Source organism: Grammomys surdaster, unplaced genomic scaffold (genome assembly GCF_004785775.1).
Source record: "Grammomys surdaster isolate TR1022 unplaced genomic scaffold, NIH_TR_1.0 219, whole genome shotgun sequence".
Lineage (NCBI taxonomy): Eukaryota > Metazoa > Chordata > Mammalia > Rodentia > Muridae > Grammomys > Grammomys surdaster.
The window spans coordinates 946,893-964,672 of record NW_021604664.1 but is presented as its reverse complement, the minus strand read 5'-3'; the positions used below and the strand labels follow the sequence as shown (position 1 = coordinate 964,672).

At 40.5% G+C, this 17,780-nt stretch overlaps 1 protein-coding gene across 1 annotated transcript; it reads left to right on the top strand.

Moving 5' to 3' along the window:
• Positions 1-4,076: 4,076 nt before the first annotated feature.
• On the top strand, positions 4,077-7,929 carry LOC114625529 (interleukin-37-like). The gene is made up of 4 exons (XM_028772827.1): positions 4,077-4,161; positions 6,577-6,696; positions 7,062-7,204; positions 7,711-7,929. The coding sequence occupies exons 1-4, from the start codon at positions 4,077-4,079 to the stop codon at positions 7,927-7,929; spliced, it is 567 nt and encodes a 188-aa protein (XP_028628660.1).
• Positions 7,930-17,780: the final 9,851 nt, after the last annotated feature.

Sequence of the window (17,780 nt, the reverse complement as noted above, 5' to 3'; positions counted from 1 at the left end):
GTTCATGCTTCCCTATGTTTCACCTGTGGGGTTGGGGGAGTGTCTCTGTGACCACCGTGGCCAGCATAATGACACTGTGTGAGGCAAGAAAAAAAATCTGGTTCAACGCAACTCAGTAGCCAGTGTTGGTTTAAACTTCTAGAGTCTGAATGGGCAGTTTATTTTAGGGATATTTAAGTATAGTACAATTTGGAAAAAATTTTTCCTGTTGTAACACAATCCTATGTATACATAATTACGTTGAAATTCTTTTCAAAGTACATGTGCTGTCTTCCACAAAGATGGGTTCTGTGGATAGGCTACATATGTTGTCTTAAGGGCCTGGGGGAGGATCTGGTATGGTATTGGTCATATAGATAGCACAAAGGTCATTAGTCTATTAATCAATTCCAGTCCTATTTATAAAGTCTTGGGGAGGGATCAAGGGTGACCTGGCTCTATAGAAAGCACAGAGGACACTGAAACTGTTAATCACCTCCATTCCCAGCCTTCTGGGAAGAAAACAGGCAGGTTATATATCTCTTCCTTTGAAGAGACAATCCTGGATGTGTTAAATTCCTGGTTTTCATAGTGCTTACTTGTGGACACACGAAGTATGATAGATCCAACAATCACCAACCCCTTGTGTGTCCTTAGGGGCCCACAGAACTTTGATAGTTTAATTGAATGAATATTTATATCAGCAGGAATTGGTGTATTATAGGATAAGTATTAAGGGTCTGGATTTGAATTTCAGGTCTTAGCCATGGGGAGAATTCTCAATTTCAGTTTCTTTACCTATAAAAGCACAATAAAAACTCTGCCTCCATGTTTTTTTTGCAGTCTCATGATGAAAATTTGTTGACTCACATATGCTAAAGGTTTTTATTTATTTATTTTTATAATAAAATATAATACAAATAAAACACAAAACAAAACCAAAATACGTTGGAATTGGACAAGACAAACTAGCAGAAGGAAAAGAGCCCTAGGATGAGAAACTTACTTATTCAAGCACTCAGAGAACCACAGCCAGATGTCACGCAGAGAGCGAGAAACCTGGAACATTAGACACCCCAACTGGGATGTCCGTATCAAATCCTTTCTCTCTGGCTTCAAGGAATGGCAAAGAGGAGGTAAAAGACTGCAAAAGCCAGAGGGGATGAAGGACACCAAGAACACAGGACCTTCTAAATCAACATGATCAAGCTCATATGAACTCACACAGACTGAGTCAGCCTATACTGACCCCTATGGATGGGTCTGCACCAGGTCCTCTGCATATATTTTATGGCTTCCAGTTTAGTGTTTTTATGGGATTCTTGAGGCAATGATCTATGAATAGTATTCATTTTTTTAACTATAGAAATGGTGGTACAAAGTTTACCATCACTGGCCTAGTGTATCTTGTAAGCAGGACACTATTTTATATCAGAAGATTTGTAGCTGGCTTGGTATCTTTATTTCTTTCTTGATAGCATGCAGAGTACCTTCCTGCCCCAGCCCTCGGGGTGGTGAATGGGGACTGGGGGACCACCTGAAAGAGAGAATGGGGGGACAAGGGACGTGAAGAATGGACAACAAGTCAAGAGATCTGATCAAGCTGTCAAATTTTAATTGTTCCCACACAGGTTATACACACATAGAAGCAGGATATGGGGTGGGGGGGTGATATAGGGTCACTTTGTCTCTAATGAGCGCAGGTGTTCTCAAGAACAGGATGTTGGCTGGGTGGAAAGTTCAGCAGAAAGTACAGAACAGAATGGGTTGCTAGGTTCCTATCCACAAGATCTATAGCTACTTGTTCTCAACTGGGCTACCTGTCCATAAGATCTATAGGGATTTGTTCTCAACTGGGCTAGTACTTTCCCACAGAGGCCAAGACTTTGTGACAGTAAGCACGTATGGCTGACTAGGCAGTTAATGTTTAAACAAGGTTGTTCCCAACACCTTCCTGTATCAAAACCCCCAGAACATAAGGGCTCTATGTAGGCACCAGTTGAACTTTTCTGTGTCCAATGAGTTGTGTAGGTGTTATCTTTAGCAGTGGGGCCTTGCTGTCATTTTGTGAAGAACAACCTATAGTACTGCCAACAACCTGGATTGAGGTTTCCCATGTGACTCCTTTGGCCAACAACTCAATATGGTTATATGTAACCCAATACCAGTACTGGTAACTTAATTTGGTGACAAGACATGGGCACCTGGGACTCTGTTTCTCCTATTATTTGGCAATTTCTTTAGATCATTTTCACATGTGTATATGCTTCAGAAAGCTTCTACTGTATTGGATTCCATAGATTTACCCTCAAATGGCCCTAATTTTAGCTGTCATTCATGTACTCCCTCTCCTATTTCCACATATAACCAAATATGTATCATATTTTTCATATTTGATTTTTTTAGGTCTGAGTTACCTCACTGTAGTTATCCATTTATCTGTAATTTTCATTATTTCATTTTTTAAATGTCTGAGTAGTGCTCCATTGTGTGAATGTACCTCATTTTCTTTCTCCATTCATCTGTTGAGGAACATCTAGGTTGTTTCTAGTTTCTGGCTATTAGGAATAGAGCAGCAACAAACATGGTTGGGCAAATGTTTCTGGGATAGGATGAAGCATCTTTTGGGTATATGGCCCAAAATGGGATATAGCTGGATCTTGGGTAGATTACTTCCCATCTTCCTTAGGAATCATCATACTGATGTCCATACTGGCTGTTCAAGTTTGCAGTTCTACCAGTAGTGGATGGCACCTCCTTATTCTATATTCTCTACAGCATGAGCTGTCACTTGTGTTACTGATTTTAGATATTCTAACAGGTGTAAGATGAAATTTCAAAATAGTTTAAATTTCTATTTCCCTGATGGCTAAGGATGCTGAACATTTCTTTAAGTGTTTTTCAGTCATTTGAGTTTCCTTTTTGAAAATTCTGTTTAGATCTGTACTCCATTTGTTAATTGGGTTATTTGTTTCCTTGATATCTAGTTTTTTTTTGAGCTCTGAATATATTTTGGATATTAGTCCTCTTTTGGACACATAGGTTGCTGCTTTGTCTGAACGACAATGTCCTTCTGCCATACAGAAGCTTTCCAGTTTCATGAGGTCCCACTTAGTCTATTCAGAAAGTCTCTTCCTGTGCGAATGAATTCAAGGCTATTCTTCAGTTTTCTCTTCTATCATGTTCAGTGTATCTGGTTTTATGCTGAAGTCTTTGATCTATTTGGAGTTGAGTTTTGTGCAGGAAATTAAGTATGGATCTGTTCTATACTCATCCTGTTTGACCAGCACCATTTTTTTAAAGATGATGATATCTTTTCCCAATGTGTATTTCTGGCATTTTTATAAAAAAAATCAAGATTCTATAGGTGTGTGGATTTATATCTCTGTGTTCAATTAGATTCCATTGATCAATGTTTCTGGTTTTGTGCCAGTACTATGCTCTCCTTCCCATTCCACACTAGAACTTGAAATTAGGGATAGTGATTCCTCCAGTAATTCTATTTTTCAGGGTTGCTAAAAAATTTTTAAAATCGCAGCAATTTAACCTGTACTATATTTAGCTTCAAAGAAGTGAGATCTTGGACACCCACAACACTGGTCAGATTATGAGTCTGATCTTTTCCAGGTCACGAGTAGTTGAGTATTTTAGAGACTTGTTACCCACCCAGCCTGACCACTAATCTAGCGGCAGCGGCAGCAGCAACAACATGGTGAATCTGTTAAAAAAAAAAAGGATTTCAGGACTGTCAAGGCCAACTGACTCAGAATCTGTGTTTGAAAAGCCCTCCACATCATTTCTGGAAAATGAACTCACATGAGAAATACAAAATAATAAATGTCCGCAAATAACTGTTTATTTAAAAGAAAACCCATAACCACCTTTTAAAGTAAAACTAAACTAGAATTACACTATGATTCGGAGGGAATCTACCCTTTTGACATTAAGGCGACATTTTAAAGTGGAGACAGGGCTGTTTCCTGCAGGTATTAGAGATGTGAGACTAGCCTTCTGAGGGTTGAACGCTTCCATAATTCAGTTTCTCCTATGTATGTTGCTCCTGCCTCCCTTTACCTCCCCAACTCTCGACTCAGACAATGTCATCTCCAGATAGCTGCTCAGATGTGGAAATTTATCCCAAGTGCTACAGAGAACTGGTTGAATCCCACACAGAGCCAGAAGGTAAGAAACTTCTTTAAACCCATCCCTGTCCTCAAATCATGGTCTCCAAACACAGGGAATCATACTTAACTCTGCTCATGAAAGCCAAACTTTCTTGGACCAACCTGTGAAACATCTGAGCTGCAGGAATTCCTCCAAGATATGAGGTAGACAAGGACAAGTGATGGAGACAGACATACAACAGTTCAGGACCCAGATGTATTGTCAGCAATCATAGGATGATGATGATGATGATGATGATGATGATGATGATGACATTGTATTTAATTGGCCATCAGGGCATCAGGCAGTATGGTGCATATGTAGAGGTCAGAGGACAACTTTTGGGAATAGTTCTCCTCTTCCATTAAACCCTGGGATCAAATTCAGGTCACCAGACTTAGCAGCAAGTGCCTTTACCCACTGAGATATCTTGTTGACCCTGTAGACCAAATTTAGATACACATATTTAAATGAAACTTTTTAAAGCATTGCTTTTCCAGTGGACTGTTTGGCAGCCAACAAACTGTCTTTAAAACAAACAAACAAACAAACAAACAACACATCATCAAAGCATATTTCAGACAAGAGGGATCTGGCTAGGTCAGGAAATTATAAATTTTCTTGTAATTAAAAAAGTATTTTTTAAATCTTTAGTTTTTTATTTTTTATGTGCAGGGGTGTTTTGGCTGCATATACATTGCATATACATGTACCATGTGTGTGTGGTGCCTGCTAAGGCCAAAAAGGGAATTTGATGCCCCTACTATTACAATCTCTACATGGCTCCTGGGGATTGAACTCAGGTCCAATGGAAGAAAAAACAGTACTCTTTCTACTCCCCAATTTTTATGATTCTTATCAAAGTATTTTAAGAGAATGTATGTGAGAATTCTTGCTATAAGATGCTCTTCCTTCACATTGTTGAAACTGAACTTTTTAAAATTAATGGATATAAAATCTTTTAAAAAGCATTTGCATACCTTCTGTATATGTGCTTATTAATCATGATTTGGAAACTGTAGACATTAGGAATGAAATAATTCCATAGTCCAATTAACTACAAGTTTGCCAGCTAATGGAACTGATTTACTGATTTGCTAATTTGTTTTCTTTGATTCAACAGCAAAATGCACTCTGCTGTCAGACCCCAGCTGTGTTTCTGTGGCTCGCAGCCACTCAGGTGATCTTCAGAGGGCTCCTGGGTCCCAGGGAGAGGTAGTGGGTTGTTCAGCCTTCTTAACAAAGTAAGCACCTCTGTTCTGATGACATCTAAGGAATGAATGGTGGGGCACCTTTCCTTTGCAACCCAAAATCTTAACTTTTCAGAAAGAATGAACCCTGGAAGTTAGTACAGGACTCTGTGCCCTAGTGAGAGGACAGATTTCAGTAAGTGTTTATTGAAGAACAGAACAGAGTGCAAGCTGAGCATAAATCACAGGGTAGGCAGGGTACAGGTAGAAAACAGGAAGGAGATATAAACTGGGGGTATCAGCTGAAGGCATCATGTTTATGAGGCAAGGGATAAGCCCACGTGTGCATGTTTGTATATATATATGATACATAATTATATTTGCATATAGTTGTGCATATAATATATTTGCATATATTGTGCAATTGCTGAGCTATTACGATATCATCTGCTATTCTAAATCTACTTAGCCCTATATTTGCCTCTTACTCATCCCCTCATGTGAAATCTGACCTCAGTCACTCACAGACAAGTTATCTGGTCTAATAGAGATGTTAGCAAACTTCCAGTCCACAGTAAGGCCATATTCAGATGAATCCCCAGTCACAGCCACAGCTGGACCCTCCCACACCCAGAAAGCCTTAAGTGCAGGTATTTCCCTCTGGCAACCTCCCTTCTCTGCTTCTTTTCCGACATTGGGTTGCTGGTCCTGGCTGCCTCCTCTTATGCCTACCCTTTTTCCCTGTCCTATTGACCTCAACCAGTACAGTGGGCACCTAACATGACAGAGACCCATGGCATGACAGCATTGCTGAAGGCATAGGTCCACAGGGACAGGATTCAGACAAGCAAATTGTCAATACCACATTATTCCAAATAACGATGAGCCTTTCAAGATCCTTTATTCCTTATATCAACCTATGAAAGATAGTTACCTTGTATAATGCCCATTTTATTGGTCTGAAAAGTGATATTTGGAGAAATGTAGTAACTTTTTTATCTTGTGAATGATTGAAGAGGCAATTATTCCTGAGTCAGCATGGTCTCAGTGCTCTAAAGTATCCAGAGTTCCTGTACCAGTGAGCTAGGGTAAAACAAACAAAAACAAACAAACAAGTAAACAATCAATCAAACAAACAAAAAAACCAAGAGGACTACATATTGTCTGAGCCTGCAGCATTAAGCAAATTTGTTGCTGAACTCAGACTGGTTTATTATTTTTAACCTCTGTTATTGTTTTCCAGGTCCAAGAATTAACCCCGTTGCCCCAAATAAACATTTTATTCGTGACACAAACCAGCAGGTTCTAGTCCTGGAAGGCAGCACTCTTGTGGCAGTTCCAGACAAGCTCGGCAAACGTGGAGGTAACCCTCAAATTTTCCTTACCCAATGGAGGCGGTATGGTGCCCCCTCTCCCCCACTGGGCCTGGGCCTTAGAGAAGGGGCTGCTTGACTACTCCTCCTAAAAGGAGTTTGGAACCAGTGATAAGCATCAATGCGTGAGACAAGAGAGGGAACCAGAGGTGTCCGCAGCCAAAAGAAGTCTCTGTAGATAGGGAAGTGATCCAAACCGGAGATGGAGAGAGAGCAAATTCTGAGAATCAGTGTGAGTGTGGAGATTTATCAAGCTTTCTGTGTCTGAAACTTCAACAGAAAAAAGAAGAAAGAAAAGAAAAAAAGGGGGAGAGAAGTTTTTGATTCTAGATCTGGTCGTGTTTTCTATTTCCAGAGACCTTTTATGTGTCAACTTTACCCGAAAGAAAAGCCAGTGGCTCAAAGGCAAATCGTATTGTTTTGGCTGTATCTAAAAGAAAACTCTATCTCTGCTGTGAAAGAGTCAAAAGGCCAAAGTGTCCCTCGTTAGAATTAAAGGTAAGAGCCACGGAGATCTCCCCTGTCCTCCAGCTTAGGGAAGGAGAAATCCTCAGTGCTAACTAAGACTGATAGCCTAAGACCGCCTCAATCTTTGCATATCCCTCCCTTCCCCCTACAAAGAAGCCCCATCACTTGTTAGCATTCTCAGTTAAAGTAACAAATACCCAAGGCAATCACATTCTAAAGAGAACAAGATTTTGGTTCACAGTCTTGGCCAATTAACCCTAATGCTTTGGGGCCTGTGGTAGTCTACTACAGTGGAAGCACATGGGGGTAAGGGGGTGTGCAGACTGCTCACTTAGTGTCTAGGATGCAAAAGAGGAAGACTGGGATGAGGTCCCACAATTCCCTTTGAGGGCGCACTGGCCAACAATTAAGCCTCAGTTTTTAATATTTCCATCACCTCCCAATAGCCTTAAGGCTTTGACATACAGGCCTTTGGGGAACATTTCTAGATACAACTGTAGTAGCTACTAATGAATTCCCTTTTGTATTTCAAAAAGAAAATTAAAGAACTGAGTTCACTGAGCCATAAGAAGCTCCTGCCCTTCACCTTCCTGAAGGAAAAGGCTGGCTCCTACTTCACACTGGAATCAGCTGCTAATCCTGGGTACTTTGTCTGCACCTGCAGTGCACCCAGGCAACCTGTTGGAGTGACAAAGGAGTTGGGGAAACAGAAAAATACCCAGTTTGAATTTGTAAATGCAACTATGGATCAGTGAGGTGGAAGACTGAAACACAGGACAGTGGCCAGACCAGCTGTAACAGCAATATCTGGTTTCAGCCTGGCACCAATCAAAAATAAATAAATAAAAATAAAAAAGGATATATTCTCTTTATAAATGTTACCTGCAGTCAGCAAGCTTGATGAATTGATTTGTGTGTGTGTGTGTGTGTGTATGATTAATTTCTTTAAAGTGTATATAGTTAACTTGAAATTTCTAGGCTGAAATAAGTTTCTGAAGAAAAACAATCTCAATGTCTAGGCATTTCCTGTTTTCTAAAACATATCTGATCTTCTCTGGATGATTCTATATATTCCATGGTTTAGGCAGCCTGTTGGAGAGGTGTTTCTTCCAGAAGGTAACTTGACTAATGCTAGGCTCTCAGTCAGTCATGTGGCATGTGCAAGTTAGGTGGATTGTAGGGAAACTCACCAAGCTGCACGCACAAACACAAGAGTTTCATTGGGCCCTGGGGCTTCTGGACCATGGCAAAGCACTTGTGATCTGAGTCTTCTGAGGGGAGAGCTGGGTCATCAAGAAAAACCAGATGAGAAGAGGAATCAGAAAAAAGGTCTGGGGCAGGCAGTAGGCAGAGACCTACTGAGAGACCTGAAGGTAGGTAGCAGGGCCCTTGTCATTTAGTGGAGCATTTTGGTCAGAAGAGATTGAGACTTGGATCCTAAGCAGGATCCGATTCAGGGAAGACGATTAGATTAGGAACTTAGAGCACAGGTACAAAGTTGGAGAGAAGGCTTGTGTGCGTTGGGTTGCATGCAACATATTTAATGCATTGATGTAGAAGATCCCTGTCTATTAAAAAACTGTCATCTGCAACTAGGAAAGCCCAGAGAAGATAGTTTGGTGCTCTGTTATCTTGCCGTTCTGTATCCATTGGAAAGACAGGCCATATGTGTGTTACCTTTAGACTGAAAACCAACCATTTCCCCAGTCTCCAGCTGTGCCTTCCCTTACCAACTAGTGAGTCACGACCATCACTATCTATCTGGAAACATTAATGTTTACATTAGCTTAGTTACTCTTTGACTCATCTCCTGGCTTAGAGTTTAAACATTTCTATGACTGATACTACAATTAAAACTAACAGCATTTGATGTGAAGATTTCAGTTAAAATATATAATCAAATTGATTGTACCTTAGCAGTGCATTTAAAATTCCATTTTATATTGTTATAAGTACTATGTAAAATTTAAATGGCAAATTCCAGAAATTGTTAACTCATGAGTTTCTTATACTGTGTACCATTCTGAATACAGTGGTGAAATCTCATGATCTTTTACCATGTCTCCTAACTTAGAAATTACTCCTTCTCTAGTGTATGCGTGCTGTATATATTTGCTTGTTTACTTACTAGCTGTCTCAATGGTTGGCTTTACTCTCATGGTATCCCAATGTTTGTGTTAAACTGTCGATTATTGTGCTTCACAATGGCCTTGAGTTCTCAGTGATGCTGTCAATTTTTGGAATCAGATAACAACACCAAAGCAGAGCTGTAAATGGCTTCCTTTGAGTGAGATGTTTTCAATATAATCAGAAAGGAGGAAAAATTATATGTTGAAGTTGCTGAAACATATGACAAATTATAATATGTTTACTGAAAAATTAAACTTTGTGACAGGTATGCATATATATAAAAAAAAGCCTAGCACCATGTATAGGAATTGACACTAGGAACAGCCTTAGACTGTTTCCTCAGAAAGAATGGAAGTTTAACTGTTGATATTATTTACTATCCATAAATTCAGGCATACACAGTAGGTTGTAGACCATTTTCTCATAGAGAAGAAATGTTTAAGAAATGTTGGTACACTCTACTATTTATAAATTCAGACACCCACCCTAGGTCTAAGTCCTTGATCTCACAGACAAGAATTTAACTGAGGTTAAAAAAACATAGCTTCAGGCATCCACCACAGGCCTTACTTAGACCATGTTTCACATAGGAGAAGCCCTTCTCAGGCCTTGGACTTTGTCCTCACAGAGAAGTTGAGTTTAAATATTTATGCTTTCCTCAGCTTTGGACATCTACTATAGGCCTTAAACTTGCCCTCACAGAGCAGAGTATTTAACTTCAGATACTATTTAGCATCCACAAATTCAGGCATCCATGATAGGCCTTATTTCATTAGCATTTATTCACAGAGAAGAAGGGTTTAAATGTTCATACTATCTGTTATTTCAGGCATCTGCCATAGGCCTTATACCGTGTCCACACAGGGAAGGAGAGAAGTTCATTGTTGGTACTATCCACAGCTTCACTCATCCACACTAGGCCTTATATCATGTCCTCAGAGACAAGGAGATTTTACCTATTGGTGCAATCTGCAGCTTCAGTAATGCAACATAGACTTTGAAAGATGTCCTCAAAGTGAAGGAGAGATTAACTATTGATATTATCCAGAGATTATTCAAGTATCCATCATAGACCTTAGACCCAGTATAGCACAACTGTTGGTTAACTCTTAGTCCTATCCACAACTTCATGCCTCTACCCTAGGACTAGGACCATGTTCTCACAGAGAAGGAAAGTCTAACTGCTGATACTGTCCACAGCTTTAGGCATGCACTGTGGCTTTAGACTATGTCCTAACATATCATGAAACTTGTAGACAGATGGGTAGAACTAGAAAAAAAATCATCCTGAGTGAGGTAACCCAGACCTATAAAGACAAGTGTGATATGTACTTACGTATAAGTAGATATTAACTGTAAAGAACAATCATTCTACAATCCACAGATCCAGAGAAGCTAAGTAACAAGGAATGCTCAGAGGGGATGCATGGATCTCCTTGGGAAGGGGAAATTGAATAGATATTGTGGGTGGGCTGGAGGCTAGCGGGGATGGGAAGAGAAGGGGTCAGTCGGGGAAAGGATGGAGGGAGAGAATACTGGAGAAGACAACTAGAATTGGGGGCAAGTAGAAAGCTAGTACAATGGAAACTCCAGGTGTCTATTAGAGTGACCTAGTAATGGGAGATATGGAGCCTGTACCAACTGTCTCCTATAAAAAGGCAAGACTTGTACTGTAGGGATTGAAACACCGACCTAGCCTCAAAACCTTTGGCCTACAGTTTGTCTTGCCAACATGATGTGCTCTGGTGAAGGTGTCACAGAAATTTTGGAAGTGGCTAACCAATAACTGGTCCAGGTTGAAATTCATACCAAACATTGGATGGCTCTGGAGACCTAGGAGACAACCAAACATGCCTAGCAATAAATAAATAAATAAATAAATATAAATAAATAAATAAATCTCTAATGATATTCTGCTATATATGTAGACAGGAGCCTGCATTAACCACTGTTGGAGAGCTCCACTCAGCAACTCATGGAAACAGATGCAGAGATCACAGCCAAATGTTAGACAGAATTGAATGATTCCTGTGAAAGAAGGAAGGGGGCTTGTAGGAGGGTACTTTAGAGATCAAGGGCACCACAAGAAAATCTATGAAATCAACAAACCTGGGAATATAGAGGCTCACTGATAATCAGGAAGCCAGAATGGGTCTAACTTAGGCCCTCTGCATATATATTACAGTGATATAGCTTGGTGTACTGGCTGGATTTGTGTATAAACTTAACATAAGCTGGAGATATCATAGAGAAAGGAGCCTCCCTTGAGGAAATGGCTCCATAAGATCCAGCTGCAAAGCATTTTCTCAATTAATGATCAAGGGGGTAGGAGGGCCCATTGTGGGTGGTGCCATCCATCACAGACCTTTGACAATGTCATCACAGAGAAGGAGAGTTTAAAATTTGATACTATCTAAGGCTTCATGCACTTCCCATAGACCTTAGACTATGTCTTTACAGAGAAGGGGTGTTTATTTGTTGATAATACCCACAGCTTCAGGCATCTACAATGGACCTTAAACCATAACCCCACAGAGAAGGAGATTATAACTCATGATACTATCCACAGTTTCATGTCTCTATCATAGGGTTAGGACCATGTCTCCATGTAGAAGGAAAGTTTAGATGTGGAAAATACCCACAGCTTCAGGTATCCACCACTAGGCCTTAGACCATGCAGTCACGGAGAAGTAGAGCTTACCTGTTGATACCAACTACAACTTCAGGGATCTACTCTAGACCTCAGATTGTGTTCTCACTGAGAAAAAGAGTTTAAGTGTTCATCTCTGCAGCTTCCAGCATCCACCACAGGCGTCAGGTAGTATGTCCTCAAAGAGAAGGTATGCTTAATTGTTGATGCTAGTCATGTTTTTTAGAGTCTACTGTAGGCCTTTGACCATGTCCTCATAGAGATTCAGAGTTTAACTCTTGACACTATCCAGAGCTTCAGGTGTCCACCATAAGTCTTAATCCACATCCTCATCAATAAGGAGAGTTTTACTATTGATACCATTGCTAGTTTCAGACATCTATCTTGGGTCTTGGACCGTGTCCTCACAGAGAAGGGGTTTAACTGCTGATGCTATCCACAGTTTCAGAAATTCATCATAGGCCTGAAAACATTTCTTCATAGAAGTGAGTGTAACTGTTGATACTATACACAGCTTCTGACATCCACCATAGGTCTTAGACCATGTCCTCACAAATAAGGAGAGTTTAATTTTTTTAATTATTGTTTTTATCAACATTGAGTTAATTTATTCAACATACAATTTTTATTGGATATTTTATTTACATTTCAGATGTTATCCTCTTTCCTCATTCCCTCCCCCACCCAGAAATCCCCATCCCATCTCCCTTCCTCCTGCTATGAGGATGTTCCCCCACCCACCCACACACTCCCACCTCCCCAACCTCAAATTCCCCCACACTGGGGCACCCAGTCTTCACAGGACTAAGGACCTCCTCACCCACCTATGCTCAACAATGCCATCCTCCCCTACATATACAGCTGGAGCTATGGGTCCCTCCTTATGTGCTCCCAGGCTGGTGGTTCTAACCCTGGGAGCTCTGGTTTGTTGGTATTGTTGCTCTCCCCATGGGGCCAAAACCCTTTCAGCTCCTTCAGTCTTCTCTTTAGCTCCTCCATTGGGAACCCCATGATCAGTTAAATGGTTAGCTGTGAGCATCCTCCTCTGTATTTGTCAGGTTCAGGCAGACCTCTAAGGAGACAGCTATATCAGGCTCCTGTCAGCATTCATTTCTTGGCACCTACATCAGCATCTACCTTTGGTGACTGCACATGGGATGGATATCCAGGTGGAACAGTCTCCAGATGGCCCCTCCTTCAGTTTCTGTCCCACACTTTGTCTCCATATTTGCTCCCATACATATTTTGTTATTCTTTCTAAGAAGGACTGAAGCACTCACACTTTGGTCTTCCTTCTTCATGAGCTTCATGTGGTCTGTGAGTTGTATCTTGAGTATTGAGAACTTTTGGGCTAATATCCACGTATCAGTGAGTGCATACCATGTGTGTTCTTTTGTGATTGGGTTACCTCACTCAGGATGATATTTTCTAGTTCCATCCGTTTGCCTAAGAATTTCATGAATTCATTGTTTTTAATAGCTGAAGGGAAGTGGTATTCCAAAAGGCAGGATTTGGGTGAGTGATGGGTCCTGAGTGCCCAGGCTCCCAGCTGCAGCTCTGAGGCATAGAGTTGTGGGGAGGGTTCTTACCCACTGCTCTCAGTGCAGTGGTTCCTCTAGGATGGGTGAACAAACATTTTTATTAATACCCATTTCACATTTTCAATCACATTGATTTAATCATATTCTAAAGTAATCTCTATGAAGAAAAATAACATTCCATTTCAATACATGCTCCATTCAGCTAGCACTTAAAAGATTTATTAGTTATCTAAAGCATGTGATTTATTGTTATTAAAAAACCCCCACTAATTCTCTCGTTATAAGCAAAAGAGTCAACACACAGAAGTTTAAACTGACAAGATAGTGAAGTTAGATATTGACTTTTCAAATAAACATGATAATGTACACACTTTCACTGTGTGGTAGAAGTTATAAAAACAGTAGGTTTATAGTACATATTGGGAATATTTGTTTTTAATGTTTTTATTATTTATTTTACAGTGCTTGGGATTGAACATAGATGCTTGTGCATGCTGGAGATGGTTTGTCTCTTAGCATAAAATACTTTGAGACAGCATCTTGGTGACTCTCCCAGGTTTTTCCAGTACTCACTTGGTACCTCAGGAAAATTGTGATCTTGTAATTCAGTGTATATTATTCTTATCCACTGTGAAAGGCATCACTTTGTAGCTTCTGTTTCCTATGCAGAAGACAGAGACTTTCCAAGCAGAGTCTCAAATAATAGAATTTGTAGCAAGCTTAGATCACAAGCTCTAGACCAGATGCAGACCAGAGCTTCTTTTAGCAAATTAGTGTTCCTTCCATTCTGATGTCATTTAGCCATCATTAGTCGGAATATGTCCCTTGGTAGTAGGACTTTACTGGCTAAAGCAGGAAGTGACTAACACTTACCAATATTTTGAAATTACCCTGCTCTTTTAACTCCTTAGCAGCTTTGAGTAGTATGTAGTTTGTGTGCCAAGTTACATTTGCTTTTGAGCTAATTATCTCACAAAATAACTTAGTACATCTTCAGCTTGCATTGGCTAAAGCTACCCTCAAATGAACCCAGGTAAAATGATAGGCTCTGTTATTTTGAATACTTCCCTTCCTACTGTCAGGGAAAGCACAGGGTCTTGCATATGTCCTGAGTGTATTTGTTTCATGTAGTAAAAAGTCTTCAGGAAGGGAGTTCAGGACTGACAAAATAGGTCATGCTTACCCCCCACCCCAACACACACACACTCTTCATCATTTTGCTTCCAAAATGAGAGTTCATCTTCATGATGGTAAGTCAAGACTGAAACTAAACTGGGGACTTGGATAAGATTGGGTAAATTAGCAGCATAATATTAATAGTTTAGCATTGATGGACCAAGATGCAAGGGGTTTCAAAGCTTTGTGGATATAGATACATGATGTTTTCTATTGAAAGTCTACATATCATTCAGTGTGTTCTGGAATACTAGTTTTATAATTTGAATTTGAAGTATATCTCACAAACTCTTTTTGAACATATATTATTCCAAAGGTGATGCTCTTGGAAGTTATAGAAACTTCAGGAAGTGGGGCCTAACTGGCTTCAGCAAGCTAACACTCTGGTTCCCCTTTTGGGGACCCCATTTTGGGAAAGAATATCAGGATTCCTAGGCTGCTTCTCAGATCCTCATTATGACAAGTCTCCTGGGGGGGTCAGCTTTTGTAGCAGGAACTGCAGGCACCTCTACATAAATGCAGTGGGCTGCATAGCTGCAAAATCATCTCCTGCAGGAGGACCTAATTGAGGACTGTTTGGGATTAGGGATTGCTGGTGCAGACAACGCCAGACAATCAGGAATTGCTGTTTAGAAGAGATGCTTTCTTGGGACCAATGGGTGTGGGTGGAGGGTATTAAAGGAGCTTGTAGCAGTGCTCAGACGAGGTTACTGCAGCATTTCTCATCTGTGTCCTTGATTCTGCACCACTTCACCTCCAACCCCCAAGGGAAGATAGAGTCAGGCAGCAAGCAGTTCAGGGCATAGGTAACAAGCTTTAAAGCATATCTTTGTATGTATGGCCTTTAGAGTCATTTCAGCAAATTGTTCAACAACTCAATTGCTTGGTGTTCATTCTTCTAGGGTTACCAGTCTCTCATCTCTGTTATGATACCTGTTGTGCACCTGAAGCTGAAGCTCAGAAAGGCTGCTCTGCCTGGCTCTCCATCCTGAGAAGTGTAAGGGACTTAAACTAATATAGTCCAACAATTCATAGACTTTTCACAACCAAAGTGGGTAAAAATACACAAGTATACTCCAACCCCAAACCATGCCATGGACTTGATTACCAACAGTGCAAATAACATGTATATTAGATATTTAGTTTCTTTAGTATGGACCAGAAACTTCTTGTGACTATTTAAAATAATGAGGATTATGTCAATGTAAAAATGACAAGGACTTGAATTAACATTTACATACTCATATAACTGCCAACTTAAAAGGAAAATGAATTACTGATAATCTCTTCAAATAATATTGATATTTATTTTGGAATATCAGATCATTGTTGTGGGAATATGCACATCACAGCAGACTAGAGATACACTCAAAGACATTGGGCAAGGAGAAGTTTTTAAGCTAAAAAATTAAGATTGTTCCAGCCATTTTGAAACAATATTTCTTGGTCATAGTGATGAAAAGCAATTTCAGTCTGAAGCTGAATTGAAGTTTCTAGGAACATGTATTTTCTGAAGTACTTTTTATAGATGTTTACATTGGCTTATATGCAAGTTTGTGGTTCTGGCAGTTTCTTGAGACAGTTACTGTCAGGCAATCTTTCATAGAAATTTGTCCTTCTTAATATTTGGCTGTATTTAATTTTTGTTAGTGTTGACACAAGCATTCTACTGGTTTCCAAAGCTCTGATCCAGGTCTACAAGTCAGTACAAGATAGTTTATGCCATTCCAGGAAAAGCAAAGACTAATGGCTTGACTAGCTGGGCAAACTTAAGGCAGTTAAAATGGGAATTTAGTTATGTGGTAAAATGTTGAAGAAAACATGAGTTCCTTACACTGTACCCATACTTTGAGGCTCATGGGATGAGGATCACTGTTACCCTGAGGTTGGATGAAGGGAATAAGTCATGTCAGGTTGATATGGAGATGTGGGGGAGGGCCATAGTTTCAGAGAGTGTAACAAGCAGGAATAGCTCTGTAGCTGGAATTTTGTCTACTTTATGGGTTCCATTTTCTACTCCATCCTTATCCCTTCCAGTTCCCAAAATAAGTAGGAGAGAAAGAAGATTAGAGGGGACATCAATATCATTAGACTACTTTCTGGTTAATGTTGCTGCTAATGTTGCTGCTGTTACCACAGCCTCTCAGGGTTCTAGCATTTTAATATCCTCTCTAGAGTCTGAGAATTCTAAAAATAAACTATCTTCAGCTGGTAGAATCACTCCCCATCAGAGCATGAGACAAATCATAATTAGCTGCTGTGGACAATCTGAAGCAGTCCTATATCCCACACCTGGAATTAAAACAAAACATAGTCACATAACATTTCTTTGTTTTTAAAGAAAACAAAATTCTCACTACATAGCTCTGGAGCCTGAAGAACAAAAAAATGTGGGACCATGAAGGATAGTTTGGTTTCTCGTACAGTACTGGCTAGAAATGGCCAGAGACCTTGCTAGGGACAGCATACATTTCTCCACGCTCCCAGACTCCAGGCTCCTGACAGGCTGCCAAGACTTCCATTGATCAGCACCAACCAGCCCCTCCACAGGTAGAGGGTGTGACTATAGGCCTCATCCTCAAAAGATTTCCATATTAATGAGATACCTGAAGGCCAGAGGGTGTAGCCAATTAAGTATTCCTTCCCAGACCCTTCTCCTTACAAGCAATATTTAACCAAAGGCCTGCCCTGGGCATGTGGGGGGTACAGCCAGATTCATCCACTTTCTGCCATGTCAATAAATCCTTTAAAACCATGGACTTCCTTGTGTCATTGGGGCCCCACCATGGGGTACTGTGGAGAAGGCCTTTAACTAATAAGCTGCCACTGTCGAAGTCATCACCACTGCCTAATCTCCCACTGAACTTCTCTATGTTCCCGCCATGGAGGCCGCCAATCCAAGCAAGCTAGCCGAGCCAGCCAAGTGAGTCCCAGTAACAAAGAGTCTCTATCTGCATGGTGCTGTTGGGGCTTCTCTCTCTAGTCCTTCTTGGCTGTGGGCTGGTTTAGCCCATATGTCCCTAGTCTCAACTTTTCCTCGGCTCTCAACGGTGCCTGGTTGCCCAGGAGTCTGAGATCAGTCAATCTCTGCATGCCTTCTTGTCTGGGG

Bases quoted from the DNA above. Each gene is read 5' to 3' on its own strand.
- LOC114625529 (XM_028772827.1), top strand. From the start codon at position 4,077: ATGTCATCTCCAGATAGCTGCTCAGATGTGGAAATTTATCCCAAGTGC. The intron at 6,697-7,061 runs GTAACCCTCAAA...TTCTATTTCCAG, and splicing joins CAAGCTCGGCAAACGTGGAG to AGACCTTTTATGTGTCAACT. The intron at 7,205-7,710 runs GTAAGAGCCACG...TATTTCAAAAAG, and splicing joins GTCCCTCGTTAGAATTAAAG to AAAATTAAAGAACTGAGTTC.